The sequence below is a fragment of the Lissotriton helveticus genome, chromosome 10, assembly GCF_964261635.1.
Source record: "Lissotriton helveticus chromosome 10, aLisHel1.1, whole genome shotgun sequence".
In the NCBI taxonomy this organism is placed as follows: Eukaryota; Metazoa; Chordata; class Amphibia; order Caudata; family Salamandridae; genus Lissotriton; species Lissotriton helveticus.
The window spans coordinates 204,981,593-205,000,337 of record NC_136071.1 but is presented as its reverse complement, the minus strand read 5'-3'; the positions used below and the strand labels follow the sequence as shown (position 1 = coordinate 205,000,337).

The 18,745-nt window shown below is 47.4% G+C and overlaps 1 protein-coding gene across 5 annotated transcripts in view; it reads left to right on the top strand.

Moving 5' to 3' along the window:
* CCZ1 (CCZ1 vacuolar protein trafficking and biogenesis associated) overlaps positions 1-18,745 on the top strand; it is a 249,034-nt gene that overhangs the window by 27,796 nt on the left and 202,493 nt on the right. For 2 of the 5 annotated variants that reach the window (XM_078665155.1, XM_078665154.1), the window contains 2 exons: positions 15,121-15,218; positions 15,319-15,412. The exons of 2 other annotated variants lie outside the window; for them this stretch is intronic. In XM_078665155.1, coding sequence (XP_078521281.1) covers positions 15,121-15,218; positions 15,319-15,412 — 192 coding nt within the window. The remainder of the gene's footprint in view (positions 1-15,120; positions 15,219-15,318; positions 15,413-18,745) is intronic. One more of the 5 variants, XM_078665159.1, reaches the window with a different exon arrangement.

Sequence of the window (18,745 nt, the reverse complement as noted above, 5' to 3'; positions counted from 1 at the left end):
CTGTTCCCATGAGGCTCAGGGTCAAGACTGATTTGCATATGGCCATGTCTGAACTAGGGTGGCTTGGTGAGCAAAATAACGATGGATTGAACCCAGATCTGTGACTGGGGGTGAATATTTTGCCATTGTGCAACATTCCGTCCATCATCTTGTGTGTTTTAGGAGGTCCATCTCCCACAGTGGGGGGGGGGGGTTCTTTTAGGTTCTCCTTCCATTCTCAGTGGCGAATCATGTTCTGGCTACATATCACTTAATGCTTCTTTTTCATGTGAGGTAGCTATGTCGTGGTCAAAAACTAGACTGAATGCTGTGGTCGCTGACACCGTGGCACTATGAAAGCCCAGTTCTAGTGTGTTTTCTGGTGTATTTTATGAGAATTAATCTTTTTTACAATGCCTTTTGTGGCTGCTTGCAAACCCTTCCTAACATCATGCCCTCAATGTTTATTCCGCCCTAGAGTCTTTCATGGCTACCTTCCAACCTCTAGGCAATAGAGTGAATGCAAAGATGGCGGAGCAGTTGCCATAATAGTTGCCCTTGTGGCACTACTAGCAAAGACATTCCCTTGCATTTGATGATAATACGCAACTCCTGGTGCTATTTCACTGTTGTCAGTGCTAGTGGACTTCTTATGAGTCTGTATGGACCCTTAAAGTGTCCTCTGGTATGATGACAGGTAAACTGCAGTTTAGAAGGAACTCTTAGGATTTGTATATGAGGGTCTTTGTACTTTTTTCTTTTTTGGTATGGTTTGGACTACAGTTCGTGGACAGGAGCAACCTTGGAAATTGCTTCAAGCTTGTTGACTTGCACATATATTCTTAAGCTTCCACCTATGTGCTGGTGGTGCTGGAGTAGCAAAGCACTGGGCTTAATGTGATTAAATTCTATGATGTAGCTGTGCACTGCTGGTTTTTATCAATGTATAGTTCACTGTAGTTCGTGCTCCTTAGGATTACTCCCTGCTTAGGAGTAGAAATCAAATAAACCGAGGTTGCACCGACACAGGATGTGTGGGTGTCTCCTAGGGCACAGATATGGGCGATGTCATTTCAACAGCCAATGTTTTTCAATAAAGTTTTGCAATGTTTCTCAATATCTTAAAGTATTTTATTCATACTTTTCTGTGAGATCCAAACTCATGGATTATTCATAGTTGCAATGTTTTCATACTCCTTCATTAATATGAACACTTTACATTCATCCATTAGTTATTCCCATGTATCAATTTCCAATGCATTTCGGCATAAGCCTTCGTCAGGGAAATCTGTAAGTATAAACGAAGTAATGGGATTCTGTACCGAATGACTACCTCTGAGTATTAATAGCTTATATAGTGCCGCTATGGTAGCCCATTTCAAATGTGTGCTCAAACACCCACTAAGGTGCAATTACGCGCTAGTATACCATAAATATCACCGTGTGGGATTGAAAGAAAATAAATAAACATGCTCATTATTAAAATCTAGAACGAAGTGGCATTTATAGCATTCGTCTCATGGTATGCGATGGAGTGTGCTCGAACTCAAATGAACCTAAACGGGGTCCCGAGTGTGTTAGACTTTAAACTCAAAAGGCGCTGCTAATCGCCGTGAAATTCAAACGGTGCACGATGTGCGCTTTAACACAACATCGCGCTCAGGCAAATAGTAACTTACCGCTAATTCAATGTAGAGTGAGCTTAGACTCGATTCAATGCATCCGCCATGGTTCTCCGCGCTGTATGCGGTGTGTGACGTATAAAAAGGGGGGTGGTTCTAACATGTGACGCTACGTGCTTGAAACAAATTAAAGGGACAGAGTTGAATAATGTGCTTGTGTTCACTACCAGTCTGAATAAAGAGTTAGTGTTGAATGGCGTGTATTGCATCCATGTTCACATGGGGTGCATAAAATGAGAAATGGGCACTGTGGCCACCTGGTGATGCTTAAAAGCATAAGAAACAATTAAACTGTAAGCCACAACGTCTGTTGCGCTCTGCTGCCTATGTTACACAAAAATAATATAGTTATTACTTCAATCATAGATAACAGCCAAATTCAGTCCTTTCATTCATCCCTCTCGGTTTGAGGGTCTGCAAATGGAATTCCCAATAGTTCTCTCGTTTCAATAGGGTTTTCTTATTGTCTCTATCATCACGTTTTTCCACAACCTCCAAAATGCATGCTTTAATTTGATTAATTTGATGGTTAGCATCAATGTAGTGGGAAGCCACTACTGATTTAAGAGCTCCAGTCCTGATGTTACTCTTGTGTTCATTAAGTCTCACCTTTAGTTTCCTTTCCGTCTGGCCTATGTATGCCTTACCACAAGGGCATTTAGTCATATAGATGATGTTCGTTGTGTCACATGTCGCATTCACTTGTAGGCTAATTTTGTTGCCCCTCATTGGGTGTGTAATGGTGTTGCCTTGTAAGATGTTGTTGCAATTGCCACAATTTCTACAGGGGACGGTGCCCTTGAATTTCCTAGCTGGTCCTTCAGTGGGGGCTTGTTTAATAATTTCCCCCAAGTTCCTCCCTCGGGAAAATGCGAAGACAGGCATTTCAATGAAGATGTCTTTAAAATCCAACTCCGCTTGCCAAAGAAGCCAATGCTTCTTGGTAATATTTTTGAATTGTGGACTAGAGGTGGAAAACTTGCTTACACAAGTAACAATGCTTTTCTGTCGCGGGTGGTGACTCGCTCCATTGATTGTTTCAAGACTGTCTCATAAATACATAAAGAATCTATAAAACCGCCCTGCAGACCTATTGTGTCCACGTGTGGAAGCTTACACGAACCTGTGGCGAAACTTTTGGATAGATACCTTCAGCCCTTTGTCATCACAATGGGTTAGCTCATTAAAGACCCCACTGATTTCCTGAATAAACTGGCAGCCATCGATCTAGAACAGGAAGAACAAGTAATAATGTGCAGCATTGATGTCCAAGTGTTATACACGTCTGTACCACACCAACTGGGTATAGAGGCAGTAGAAATGGCCCTACTGGAAATGAACTACGAGGAGACCATGAAAATATTTCTATTGGAACTGTTAAACTTCACGCTAATGCACAGTTACTTCAAGTGGGAGAATCATTGGTACATGCAAAAAAGTGGTACATCAATGGGAAATTCGGCAGCACCAGTATATGCGAATATATTTATGCACCAATATGAACATCGATTCATGAAGGGGGTGGTGATGGACAGAGTATCTGAATTAAGCAGAACACTCCTACCCAGTCAAAAGATCCGGGCTTGATCCATCACCGTTTTTTAGCTCACTGCACCATCCCAGCTCAGAACCTGGCTACATGCAAATTAGTCTGACCCTGGCCCAGTGCACCATGGGAACAGGGCAGACCAAACTACCAAGCCAATTCTTTACTGGAAAGGAAACAAGCTTCCGGGGACCGGTTTCTGGCATTACAGCCGTCTTCGGCCCGGCTTGCTTGAATCCTGATGGTGCAGTGAGCAAGGGACTCACCTCTGAGCATACCCTTCCACACTTGTGGTGGCCAAAACGATTCATGAAGGGGGTGGTGATGGACAGAGTATCTGAATTAAGCAGAACACTCCTACCCAGTCAAAAGATCAGGGCTTGATCCATCACCGTTTTTTAGCTCACTGCACCATCCCAGCTCAGAACCTGGCTACATGCAAATTAATCTGACCCTGGCCCAGTGCATCATGGGAACAGGGCAGACCAAACTACCAAGCCAATTCTTTACTGGAAAGGAAACAATCTTCCGGGGACCGGTTTCTGGCATTACAGCCGTCTTCGGCCCGGCTTGCTTGAATCCTGATGGTGCAGTGAGCAAGGGACTCACATCTGAGCATCCCCTTCCACACTTGTGGTGGCCAAAACGATTCATGAAGGGGGTGGTGATGGACAGAGTATCTGAATTAAGCAGAACACTCCTACCCAGTCAAAAGATCAGGGCTTGATCCATCACCGTTTTTTAGCTCACTGCACCATCCCAGCTCAGAACCTGGCTACATGCAAATTAGTCTGACCCTGGCCCAGTGCATCATGGGAACAGGGAAGACCAAACTACCAAGCCAATTCTTTACTGGAAAGGAAACAAGCTTCCGGGGACCGGTTTCTGGCATTACAGCCGTCTTCGGCCCGGCTTGCTTGAATCCTGATGGTGCAGTGAGCAAGGGACTCGCATCTGAGCATACCCTTCCACACTTGTGGTGGCCAAAACGATTCATGAAGGGGGTGGTGATGGACAGAGTATCTGAATTAGGCAGAACACTCCTACCCAGTCAAAAGATCAGGGCTTGATCCATCGCCGTTTTTTAGCTCACTGCACCATCCCAGTTCAGAACCTGGCTATATGCAAATTAGTCTGTCCCTGGCCCAGTGCATTATGGGAACAGGGCAGACCAAACTACCAAGCCAATCCTTTACTGGAAAGGAAACAGGGCCAGGGACAGACTAATTTGCATATAGCCAGGTTCTGAACTGGGATGGTGTAGTGAGATCAAAAACGGTGATGGATCAAGCCCTGATCTTTTGACTGGGTAGGAGTGTTCTGCTTAATTCAGATGCTCTGTCCATCACCACCCCCTTTTGAAATTATTTTGGCCACCATGAGTGTGGAAGGGTATGCTCAGACATGAGTCCCTTGCTCACTGCACCATCAGGATTCAAGCAAGCCGGGCCGAAGACGGCTGCAATGCCAGAAACCGGTCCCCGGAAGCTTGTTTCCTTTCCAGTAAAGAATTGGCTTGGTAGTTTGGTCTGCCCTGTTCCCATAATGCACTGGGCCAGGGACAGACTAATTTGCATATAGTCAGGTTCTGAACTGGGATGGTGCAGTGAGCTAAAAAACGGTGATGGATCAAGCCCTGATCTTTTGACTGGGTAGGAGTGTTCTGCTTAATTCAGATGCTCTGTCCATCACCACCCCCTTTTATTAATCGTTTTGGCCACTATAGGAGTGGAAGGGTATGCTCAGACATGAGTCCCTTGCTCACTGCACCATCAGGATTCAAGCAAGCCGGGCCGAAGACGGCTGCAATGCCAGAAACCGGTCCCCGGAAGCTTGTTTCCTTTCCAGTAAAGAATTGGCTTGGTAGTTTGGTCTGCCCTGTTCCCATGATGCACTGGGCCAGGGACAGACTAATTTGCATATAGCCAGGTTCTGAACTGGGATGGTGCAGTGAGCTAAAAAAACGGTGATGGATCAAGCCCTGATCTTTTGACTGGGTAGGAGGGTTCTGCTTAATTCAGATGCTCTGTCCATCACCACCCCCTTTTATTAACCAACATGAACATCAGCATAAATTACAAAACCACAAATGGAAAGAACATCTACGTCTATATCTCAGATATATAGACGACATATTTATCTTATGGAAAGGAACCAAAGAAAAACTGATAAACAACATCATGGAATTAAACAAAGTAGATGAACGCATACAGTTTACCTTTGAAGTTCAAGATGAGTGCATACATTATTTGGATGTCACAGTAAGGAAGAAGAACAATAAATTTGAAACCACCCTATTCATTAATCGGAACAATTTGCTAGCATACCGGAGCTTCCACCCACAATCCCTCAAACATCATCTACCATACTCGCAACTTCTGCGGGTTAAAAGAATTGTCTCGGACCCCATGGAATTCATGGAACAGTCAAATAAAATGATCCAACGTTTCAGAGATAGAGGATACCCAGAGACAGCCTTGAAACAATCAATGGAGCGAGTCACCACCCGCGACAGAAAAGCATTGTTATCATCACAAAAGGTCACAAAAGACCCTAGTCCACAATTCAAAAATATTATCAAGAAGCATTGGCCTCTTTTGCAAGCGGAATTGGATTTTAAAGACATCTTCATTGAAATGCCTGTCTTCGCATTTTCCCGAGGGAGGAACTTGGGGAAAATTATTAAACAAGCACCCACTGAAGGACCAGCTAGGAAATTCAAGGGCACCGTCCCCTGTAGAAATTGTGGTAATTGCAACAACATCTTACAAGAGAACACCATTACACACCCAATGAGGGGCAACAAAATTAGCCTACAGGTGAATGCGACATGTGACACAACGAACATCATCTATATGATTAAATGCCCTTGTGGTAAGGCATACATAGGCCAGACGGAAAGGAAACTAAAGGTGAGCCTTAATGAACACAAGAGTAACATCAGGACTAGAGCTCTTAAATCAGTAGTAGCTTCCCACTACATTGATGCTAACCATCAAATTAATCAAATTAAAGCATGCATTTTGGAGGTTGTGGAAAAACGTGATGATAGAGACCATAAGAAAACCCTATTGAAACGAGAGAACTATTGGATATTCCATTTGCAGACCCTCAAACCGAGAGGGATGAATGAAAGGACTGAATTTGGCTGTTATCTATGATTGAAGTAATAACTATATTATTTTTGTGTAACATAGGCAGTAGAGCGCAACAGACGTTGTGGCTTACAGTTTAATTGTGTCTTATGCTTTTAAGCATCACCAGGTGGCCACAGTGCCCATTTGTCATTTTATGCACCAAATGCGAACATGGATGCAATACACGCCATTCAACACTAACTCTTTATTCAGACTGGTAGTGAACACAAGCACATTATTCAACTCTGTCCCTTTAATTTGTTTCAAGTGCGTAGCGTCACACGTTAGAACCAACCCCCTTTTTATACGTCACACGCCGCATACAGCGCGGAGAACCATGGCGGATGCCTTGAATCGAGTCTAAGCACACTCTACATTGAATTAGCGGTAAGTTACTATTTGCCTGAGCGCGATGTTGTGTTAAAGCGCATATCGTGCACCGTTTGAATTTCACGGCGATTAGCAGCGCCTTTTGAGTTTAAAGTCTAACACACTCGGGACCCCGTTTAGGTTCATTTGAGTTCGAGCACACTCCATCGCATACCATGAGACGAATGCTATAAATGCCACTTCGTTCTAGATTTTAATAATGAGCATGTTTATTTATTTTCTTTCACCCCCGCACGGTGATATTTATGGTATACTAGCGCGTAATTGCACCTTAGTGGGTGTTTGAGCACACATTTGAAATGGGCTACCATAGAGGCACTATATAAGCTATTAACACTCAGAGGTAGTCATTCGGTACAGAATCCCAACATTACTTCGTTTATACTTACAGATTTCCCTGACGAAGGCTTATGCCGAAATCCATTGGAAATTGATACATGGGAATAACTAATGGATGAATGTAAAGTGTTCATATTAATGAAGGAGTATGAAAACATTGCAACTATGAATAATCCATGAGTTTGGATCTCGCAGAAAAGTATGAATAAAATACTTTAAGATAGTGAGAAACATTGAAAAACTTTATTGAAAAACATTGGCTGTTGAAATGACAGCGCCCATATCTGTGCCCTAGGAGACACCCACACATCCTGTGTCCGTGCAACCTCTGTTAATGTGATTAAAGCCTGTTAACTTGTGTAGCCTCACATCTGAAAGAGACACGTTAGTATTAGATTCCTTACCTTAGAATATCCCCAGGCGTCAGACTGGATCCGGAAACTTTTGCGTAGCAGTACCCTTGCACGTCGGTAGGCGTCGTCTGCGGCTCCGCGTCCGTCGTGGGCGCCGTGATGACGTCGTCGGAGTACTTAGACGTCGCCTCCGCGTGCTGACGTCAGTTCTTCTTTTTTCCGCGCCAGCAAGCGCAGATCTGGAAAAAGCAGTAACCCTAGTCATTTTTTTACTAACTTTTTTGATCGTTTTTGATCATTTTTCGAAGTCTTTCGACTCCGACCGTGCCGTAGGGATGCCCGGATTTAAGCACTGCGAGGATTGCGACCGCCTGATGTCGGTCACGGATCCTCACCGCCGGTGTTTAACTTGTCTCGGCGTCGACCACGACGACAAGGCCTGCTCCGACTGCCGGGCCCTCTCTTCAAAAGCCAGGCGGGAGCGGTCCCGCAGGCGTCTCGAACTCCGGCAGTCGGTCCCGCGCCGCGAGAGGTCTCGGTCCCATGGGAGGTCGAGGGACAGGTCGCGGGCTCGGAGCCACCACAGCTCCGAGAGTAGACCGCACTCCTCCGGGTCGAAGTCGTCGTCAGGTAAGAGGCACAAGAAGTCCAAGCGGCGTCATCGCTCTTCGGACTCCCCCCGATGCTCGCGCGATGCGGCCGGGGGTTCGTGTGACACCACCCACGTGGCTCCGACGGAGTCGCAGGCGCCGCGTCCAGCCCCATACCCTACAGTCCCTGGGCTTAACGCGACGCCAGAGGAGATTGAGCGCTTCCTTATGGCCATGAGGAAACTCTCTCCTCCGACGGGCTCCGCGGCGCCTTCGGACCCAGCGGACCCGTCCGGGACCCCTAGCGGGTCGGGGGGATCGGCCCCGACGCCGTCGGGTGCTACGGCCCCGACGCCGCCGACGCCTTCAGGCCCGGCGCCGCAGGTTCCCGTTATCCAGACGCCGCTGGCGCCTTCGGGCCTGGCGCCGAGGGGTCCAGTTGTTCCGGCGCCTTCGGGCCCGGCGCCGCAGGACGCTGCTGGACCTCCTTCGGGATCTGGTTCGTCGCCGGTGGACCTTACGACCTCCCCGGCTTCGGACCCTCAGGTTTCGCCTCCGGGGCCGTCCTCGGGCGGCGCCGTCCCCGGTCCCACCCTCGTTCCTGTTCCGGCGACGGGACGGCCCCGATGGGCGCCGCTCCAGACGTCGTTTGGGGAGTTTCACTTCTATGAACAGATCCCATTGGTTGAGGACCCTGAGTTTCAGGAGATGGGTGCTGAGGAGGACTGGGAGGGTTCTGAGGACCCTCTGACCAGAGAGTGTCAGTCTCATGAGGACTGGACAGGAGACCTTGGGGAGGCCAGTGGCCTGGACACCTTTCCAGACACTGGTTTTGTCTCCCCTCCTACCGTGGCTTCGGAGGAGGGGGCAACCTACAGTGTGGTGCTGATGAGGGCTGCCAAGGCCTTGGGCTTTGAGCTCCCAGTCGCGGCCGTGAGGACTAATCTCCTCACTGAGGTCCTTAAACCGCAGTCAAGCTCGGCCGAGCCTCTGCTGCCCTTTAATGAGGCCTTGACCGACGTTCTTCTGGGCACTTGGTCCAAGCCCGCTACGGGTTCGCCCGTAGATAGGAACGTGGCCAGACGCCACCGCCCAGCCCCGGGCGACTATGTTTCCTGTCCACCCACCCCACCCCGAGAGCCTGGTCATCCAGGCCTCCAATTCCCAGACCGCGTTCCCGTCGGCCCCGCCGGACAGGGAATCCAAGAGGTATGAACAGTATGGGAAAAAGATCTTCTCATCCCTTAGTCTGGGTCTGCGGTCTTCCAACACCGCCTGCCTCCTGGGCCGTTACACCCACTCTGTGTGGGATAAGGTCGCGGAAGGGCTGCCAGAGTGTCCGTTGGAGGTACGGGCCAAACTGGGCCAAGCCCTTGTGGAGGGCCGGGATGCAGCCAAATATTCCATCAGGTGTGGGCTGGATACCACTGACTCGCTGGGTAGAGCGATGGCAACGACGGTGGCGGTCAGACGCCACGCCTGGCTGAGGTCCGCCAACTTTTCGGCAGATGTCCAGAACACACTCCTGGACATGCCGTTCGATGGCCGTCGCCTCTTAGGCGACAAAGCAGACCATGCGCTCGAGCGCTTTAAGGACTCCAGGGCTACGGCCAAGTCCTTGGGCCTCTCGGCCCCGCGCCAGCAATCGGCTGCTTTTCACTCCTTTCGTGGCCACGGAAGGGGTGCGCCCACACGTGCCGCCAGCCACGCTCCGCAGGGCAATACCCAACGCGGTAGCGGCCGTGGGAACCGCCGTCCGGGCGGTCGTGGGCAACGGCGAGGTCAGTCCACACCTTCCCCCGCAGCATCCGCCTCAAAACCCTCCTAGTCCGTGCTTTCAGGCCCATGTGACGCCAGTGGGGGGCAGGGTTCGCCATCACCACCTCCACTGGCGCACCGTCACTTCAGACAGGTGGGTGCTGCAGATCGTCCGAAGGGGCTACTCCCTCCCCTTCAAGGCGACTCCTCCAGCCATGCCACCGCAGAGCCACCGTGTATCGGGGGATCATTTGCGACTTCTGCAGGAGGAAGTTACGGCCCTCTTGGCCAAGGGGGCCATCGAGCGCGTTCCTGGGCCAGAAGTAGGGTGTGGTTGCTACTCCCACTACTTTCTGGTGCCCAAGAAGGGCAAAGGGGACCTACGCCCTATCTTGGACCTACGGAACGTCAACGGCTTCCTCCGGAAGGAGAAGTTCAAGATGCTGACACTGGCTCAGGTCCTAGCTGCCCTGGACCCAGGAGACTGGATGGTAGCGTTGGACTTGCAGGACGCTTATTTCCACATCCCCGTCCTCCCGGCGCTACCTGCGGTTCACGGTTGGCCACGAGCAATTTCAGTTTACCGTTCTCCCCTTCGGCCTTACCAGCGCCCCACGGGTGTTCACAAAGGTGATGGCGGTGGTCGCAGCTCATCTGCGCAGGTTATGGGTTTCAGTCTTCCCCCTACCTCGACGACTGGTTGTTGAAGGCGGGCTCGCCCCAGACAGTCGTCAGCCACCTCCAGACTACGGCAGATCTCCTGCATCGGCTGGGGTTCTCAATCAATGTGCCGGAAGTCACACCTGTGCCCCTCTCAGAAGCTCCTTTTCATCAGAGCGGTTCTCGACTCGGCGCAGTTTCGGGTTTATCCACCCGAGCAGCGGGTCCGGGATATTCAGGCTCTGATTCCCATCTTTCAGCCGTTATCCCGGGTCTCGGTCAGGTTGACGCTGCGGCTTCTGGGGCTGATGACCTCCTGCATCCTGCTGGTGCATCACGCCAGGTGGCGGATGCGGGCTCTGCAATGGGACCTGAAGTTTCAGTGGGCCCAGCATCAGGGCAACCTATCCGACCACGTCCTGATCTCGGAGGGCACTGCGAGACAGCTGCAGTGGTGGCTCACGGACCGCGATTGGGTCAGCGGCAGATCCCTCTCCCTTCCCCAACCGGAGCACGTAGTTGTGACGGATGCGTCCCTCCAGGGCTGGGGAGGCCACATGGGAGAGGCGGAGATCAGAGGCCTCTGGTCTCCGGCGGAGGCCCGCCTCCACATCAACCTGTTGGAGTTACGGGCGATTCGTCTAGCACTGAAAGCATTCCTCCCCTCTGTCCGGGGGAGTGTAGTGCAGATGTTCACGGACAACACCACCGCCATGTGGTACTGCAACAAACAGGGCGGGGTGGGGTCGTGGACCCTTTGCCAGGAGGCTCTGCGCCTCTGGCAATGGCTGGAACGCCAGGGCGTGACCCTGGTGGCTCAACACATGGCAGATTCTCTGAACGCCAGGGCGGACGAGCTCAGCCGTCGGTGCAAGATGGATCACGAATGGCGTCTGAACTCGGACGTGGCGCAAGGCCTCTTTCGGCAATGGGGAGAGCCTTGGTTAGATCTATTCACCACCGAAGAGAACGCGCGATGTCATCAGTTCTGCGCGTTGGAATTTCCAAGGCGGCACTCGCTCTGAGACGCTTTTCGTCACGAGTGGAGCTGCGGTCTACTGTACGCCTTTCCGCCTATACCACTTCTGCCCAGAGTGCTGAAGAAGATCAAGCGCGACCGGGCCCAAGTCATCCTTGTGGCTCCGAACTGGGCACGAAGGTACTGGTATCCAGAGCTACTCAGTATGTCAGTCGATCCCCCGGTTCGTCTGCCTCTTCAGGAGGACCTTCTGTCGCAGCAGCAGGGGACGGTCCTCCACCCGAACCTGTCCAGTCTCCACCTCCATGCTTGGAGATTGAGCGACGACAGTTGAGGCCATTTGACTTGCCTCCTGAAGTCTGTAACGTCATTCTGGCAGCCAGGCGTCCCTCCACAAAGTCGGTATACGCCTGCAGGTGGAACAGATTTGTGGCATGGTGCACAGCAAAGGCTGTGGATCCTCTTGCTGACCCTCTTTCTGAGGTTCTTCTCTTCCTTCTTTCTCTTGCCCGGCAGGGCTCTGCTCTGGGCACTATCAAGGGCTACCTTTCTGCCCTTTCAGCCTTTCTGAGGCTGCCTGATCAACCTTCTTTGTTCAAGTCCCCTATTGTAAATTGATTTCTTAAGGGCATCACACACACGTTTCCTCCTGTTCCGTTTGTGATGCCTCAGTGGGACTTGAACCTGGTTCTTACATTACTGACGTGCGCTCCCTTTGAGCCACTTCACAACTGTCCTCTACGCCTTCTAACTCTGAAGACTGCTTTCCTGGTTGCCATCACCTCTGTCCGGAGAGTGAGTGAGCTCCAGGCCCTTTCTTGTACTCCACCTTTCCTTTCCGTCCATCCGGACAAAGTGGTGTTGCGTACTAAGCCATCTTTCCTGCCCAAGGTTGTCACGGCCTTCCACATCGGGCAGTCTATCACCTTGCCAACCTTCTTCCCGCCACCGCATCCCTCTAAAGAGGAAGAGCGGCTCCACCGTCTGGACCCAAAACGTGCGCTCTCATTTTACTTGGATCGCACACGCCAGTTCCGGGTGGATGACCAACTCTTTGTTGGTTACGTGGGCGCGAAGAAGGGGAAAGCGGTGCACAAGAGGACCATCTCCCGGTGGATCATCTTGTGTATCCAGGCATGCTACTCCTTGGCTAAAAAGGAGCCCCCTGTTGGATTGCGGGCTCACTCTACCCGTGCCACGGCGACTACAACTGCCCTGGGCCGGGGAGTGCCCTTACAAGACATCTGTCAGGCAGCTACGTGGGCATCGCTGCACACGTTTGCAAGACACTACTGCCTGGACAGCCAAGTCCGGAGGGATGGCTTCTTTGGCCGTTCCGTCCTCCAGGACTTTCTGGTGTGATTATTGGTTCGCAGACCCACCACCGGAGTTGGTATTGCTGGGGTATCTATTCTAAGGTAAGGAATCTAATACTAACGTGTCTCTTTCAGATGCACAAGTTACTACTTGTGTAACGATATATCTGTAAGAGACATTAGTTAGTATTAGATTCCTTACCGACCCACCCATCCTCCCCGTTCTGCGAACCGATATCTAGGGTTAGGGTTTACCCCTTTCAGGGCCCTAGTTTCAATGGCACCAGTGTTGGTTTTTTGACATGGCTCTGCGTTTCTGGCGCGGAAAAGCTGTGTCTAAGAACTGACGTCAGCACGCGGAGGCTGCGTCTAAGTACTCCGACGACGTCATCACGGCGCCCACGACGCCGACGACGGACGCGGAGCCGCAGATGACGCCTACCGACGCGCAAGGGTACTGCTACGCAAAAGTTTCCGGATCCAGTCTGACGCCTGGGGATATTCTAAGGTAAGGAATCTAATACTAACTAATGTCTCTTACAGATATATCGTTACACAAGTAGTAACTTGTGCACCTACACCGTACTTGGACGTCCCTTGTTCTCCCTTGCTCCTTTCTGTTGCAGCCAAAACGACAGCACCTCACACCTCTCTGGTCTTTCTGCATTGCAAAGCTCCACTGGTCTATCACTGAAATCAACAGCTCTGATCATGTAGTACTTCACACACAGTAACTGCAGAATTCTCTGGAAGCTGCTATAGCTGGACCAGCCCACCATGGTCCGTGTGTGAGGGAGCTGGGCATGTCTCCTTGACTCAGTGTGTAGCATCCGGGCACGAAGTATGAGCTGGCTTTGCAGCTGCTACAGTTAATGTCTCTGCGCAACGGCTCGTGAAACAACTTGCACACCACCAAGCAGCATGTGCACCTCAGCAGTAGAAGCAAACAAAAGAGCAAATTACAACATATTTTTAAAACCCCTGCAAATTAAAATATTTTTGGGGAGGTTTCATTTCCCGAATTTAGGTTTAGTTGGCTGTAACAATGTCAGTGTTTTTTTTTCCTATCACCCTGTTTCTTCAGAAGGTGGCTGCTTGAGTTTAAATTTGCAAGTGTTGATCTAAGAAAGAAAAGGCCCTAATACTAAAAGCCTCAAGGATCAAAATAATATTTCCTGTGCTATAGCTGCATCTCGAATATGATAACCGTTCATGCATAATTTTCAGACCAAAGAAATGTGACAGAAAAAACTGTGCTTCTTCTATAGCATTGCTCTGAAAAACTCTTACATGACATCGGAATTAATGTTGCATTTCTCAGGAGTAATTTACTTTGGTATGTTATAAGGTTTTTGGGCAGTGACACGTACCATTTAGATAGACTGTTCTTGCTGTGGAGTGCATGAATCTTAGCAGTTCCTGCGAGTGGAGTGTGCCCTTAAGGGAAAGGATCTAGGATCCACTGTCAACTAAATCACTGAGCACAAGCCTTATTCCTTCTGCTATATTAGAACTAGATCCTTTTGTGTGTTTTTGATTTAAGATGTGTATGATTGTCCTAATTTATCTGGCATCTTACTCCAGTATTGTCTGCTTGATTCCCTTCCCTGTCATTCTCTACTACATGCCTTCCAAAATGTGGCTTTTCCCAATGGCTGATGCCGTAGGCGTGTGGGTATTCCGACTTCTCCCAATGCATGTTTGTGATTGTAGTCCATGTTGGATTGGTGGGGGAATGTTACTCCTTCCATAGTTGGGATGGTGTAGGTGTCTTTGTCAGAGGGCCCTAGTATGGTCGGAAGAATTTAGCCAAAGTTCCCAGATCCCAGTCCGTGATGGGATGCTTTGGTGATCTCGATGCCTAGCTACAGGTTAGTCTGCTTGTGTAATATCATGTTGACAAGAGTTATAAGTACACAGACAGGAAGAGCTAACATTGGAGTTGTTACTGTAATGGAAAGGTGGAGAGAGTTAGCTTGGGGAGTTACGCTAAGCAATAGCAAAGGCAAGGCAAAATAAATATTTGCAAGTTCTTTCAATAACTATAATTTTTGAATGCCACAATTGGAAGGGGACTCCTAGGAGAAGGACATAGATGTTCAAGTATCTAGATGAAATATATATTTACAGAATTTGGAAAACAGTCTCAGTTGTGCTTTAATATGCTCTTGTAAATGCAAGATACTCAATAATCCAAATCTTAATTTAATAGTGTTCTCCTTTGGATGAAACTGTGCTGAACTTAAACGCACTGAAATCGAGATCCGTGATGTGAAAGTGCAAAATATATGGCAGTCTCCGCTCATTTAGATTACATTTTGGTTTGCAGTTTAACCATGTTTGGAAATAAGATGCATCCTGTGTGCCTTACTTGATCTTTTATATTATTAGGAGGAGAAGAAAATTCTATTCTATCATCCAAACGAGGTTGAAAAGAATGAAAAAATACGAAATGTTGGCTTATGTGAAGCAATAATACAGTTCACTAGGTAGGAAATTGAAAACAAATTTCAGACTATATATTTTGGTGGCAATCTCATGGTTTCTTTGTAAATAAGTTATTGTTGTTCCCTTTTTGTACTTCTTTAGGACTTTCAGCCCATTGAAGCCGGCACAGTCCTTGCATACACAAAAAAATCGGCAGTTCTTCCATGAGCCTGAAGCCAGTTTTTGGATGGTTATGGTACTGTGGTTCATGATATAAATCACATATGTAAAAAAATGTGTATGAGGCCTAGGAACATCAGTTAAAATAAGTGATTGATCATTTTATTTTGCCACGTGTTTATCTCCCATGTCAGGAATATATAATAACTTAAGGAAATGAAGTAGACACCATTTGCACACATCACCACCTGTCGTCAGTTTTGTTTTGTTTGCAGTTTCTTCATTGGCAGTCATATTAACTTTGCTTTGTTACTGTTTTCACTGCACCTTGTCACTGCAGAGTCCCTTTCTTTTTTTGCTACGATTCCAACCATATTACTATTTGTTATTGAGAAATGTGATGAAAGATGAACATTGCCTTTATGATATGTAGATTCCCGCCTTTGGCTTGGTCTTCCCTGATGCTTTACCTCATGTTGTTTATGAATTTAAGAAAACAGTTGTTGAATTTGGTCCAAGGGTAGACATCTTGAGCGGGAAAATTCTGAAATAGTAGATTTCAGGTATTTTATGTAAAGGACTGTAAATGTTACTGTATTTCAAAAGAAACTACCATGTAAGCTTTTTTTCTTTTAAAAATGTAGTTTATCACGTGTAGAAGAGCAAGAATGAGAGACGCCTTATAAATGTTAACCATGAGAATTATAATTATGGCCATTCATATAAGGCGTATCATAAATGCTTGTCTGCAGGTTTATGAATAATATTCACGGTATTTGCCTAAATCCATTAGGTTATTTTAACATCCTTGGAGGGAAGAAAAACTGTGTTCTCTCAGCTGCTGATTCTTAACTGTGACTTGAAGGTATTGGGTCAGGCTCTTTCCCATTAGATTAACTCAACAAGTGTGTATAATATCTTAGAAAATTCTAGCTCTATCTGGTTATTAGTGGTTTAAACTTGTAGATATGCAAGTTTACACAAACGGTATTGTTGGGTCAATTCCCACAAGCTTATTCAATGTCCCCTAGTCCTCCACTTTGTCAGTTTTGCAATCTGGATTCAACGTGAGTGATAGTAGCATCCACACTTCACTGTGCTGATTAGCGGTAGAGCCAGGGAAACAGGAGCACAGAATGAAAGAGCAACACAGACACTCAATATCAGCACACTGCCAGTTTCCACCGCTGGGCTTAATCGTCTCTGTAGGAGCATTGATATCTGTTTATGCGCTCAGTATTTCACACTTTCTGTTATGAAATGAAACTAAGTATTTTTTCTGAGCTTCAATGTTGTGAAATAACTTTTTGTGGTTCTACGTGTGTTCGTTGTACCAGGTTAATAATGTACTTGTCTCACAAAAACAGCTACGTGCCTATGTGATTCTGTTGACGTTTTTTAAGAGAACATTTGGACAAGTTAATGAATTCAAAATCCAATCAGATCACTGCTTCTGAGAATAATATAGTGCAATGAGTCTGTAATACTAAGAGATGACTCCCGGTGTAAAGCAAAGTGCGAAATAGAATTTGATATCCTTACAGAGGACTCATGAAACTACAAATTGCAAAATTTAGTTTGTAATCCTAACAGATCGCTCCTAGTGAAAAAAAACAAAGTGCAAGTCTCTTTAACATTTGAAAGTTTGGTGCGTGAATACTCTCTAGTATCAATGATGCCTTTAGTTGACTTCTCAGCGTAACAGTTTACAAGTATTCTAGCTTTAAATAGCAAGTTCCAGCTGCAGCAAATATCTATCTCGATTGTCTATGAAAGACGCTCGGAACCTTGAGGAACGTTTATTGTAGGCATTCAAGATGACCTCCACTATTGACAAGTCTTGTGAGGGATGTATGACATTACAACGCATGCTTTTACATCGCATGCCTTTACAACGCAAGTATTACAACGCATAGTGCTTTGGGGTGCTGGATAGTGAATAGTTTAATTTACTATTCCAACTCCAGTCCCCGTGGACACTAGGGAAGGTTATTGGATAGTAAATTAACCTATTCCCTATCCTAGAGCGCCCCCCAGAGCAATGCGTTGTAATAGTTTGCGTTGTAATGGTTGCATTGTAAAGGCTCTGCGATGTAAAAGTTGCGTTGTAAAGTTTGTTTACCTTTGTGGATGTATGACATTACAACCCTTGTGAGCATCCGGTGGTTCCATAAGGTATGGATTCCTTTTTGTCTTTACTAGAGTGTTTAGCATAATGTGGAGATGTGAGGCTATTGTCCAGACAGCTCCCACACTCCCCACATCTTCTGCTCCTGAAGATATGCAAGTTAAGGTGCTTCAGAGTAGCACTTCACATGGGGCCAGCGTGCATTGTCAAAGGTAAGTATGCCCCTCACCCTGATACACTGGGTTTGAAACACTTGGGGTTGATTCTAGCCTTTGTGCAAAATGGTGTTGCAAAATGTGCTCTCATTAAATAGCGGGTGTGCACTTTGTACCCAGTTCCATATTCCTCAGGATGAGACATTACATGTAAATTACTCATTAATTTACCCTTTCTGAGTTGCCCAAACTGGTATTTTGCACTGTTTGCTCACAGGAGTTACAAACTCTTGTGTCATGCCGATTTGGATCTGGCTTGTAATCCTATTTTGGAAGCAAATGGGAGTTTGTGCACAAAACGAGAGTAGCATCTCTGCTGCAAACAGGACAACAGTTTTTAGACTTAATTTTCCCTAAGTAACTCTGTGATTATTTTTTTTTTCCTGTAACATTTCCGATATTTTGATGTAATCTGGTATTTACCATTGCTATAGTAAAATGTTTTCCTTATCGCTTTTTAGGTCTCGCCTGGTTTTAGCAGCGCACATGCGTTGCTCTCACCATGCGAGGCTTCTTGGAATCAATACGGTTTACGCAGTTAACTTTCGTCTCCGGCTGTAATCTTCATTGGTGTTCGTCATTTGACGTCACCAATTATGCTAAACGGGGTGTACTGACTGTCCAGGAGGCTTTTTAGTCCCTCATGGTTACCACCCTGTCCACTCTTGGCCCCACCCACCGGGACTGGATCTTTTAAAGGCGAATTTACACGCTCTCCTATAAAGGACAGTAAGCACTTTTTTCTTTTCATTTACAGCGCCGGCGCCATGCTCGTAATGGCCGCTCAGACAGCCTCTCCTGCTTCAGCCCCTCACCCCTCGTTGTTTTATATTATTTAATCGCACAAGCACGGTCCGTTTCAGCCGCGTTTGTGTATTTAATTAATTATTTGATTAAAAATTAAGCAACTGAAACAAGACGAGGCGTTACCCGTTTGGCCGGAAGTAGTCACTGTAAATTCACTGTGAAATTGCAAATAGCGCCTTAAAAAAAAGTCCGCCGGTGATGTTTTTTTTTTTTTTTTTTTTTTTTTTTTTAAAAAGACTTTATTGTAAGTATGCCAATA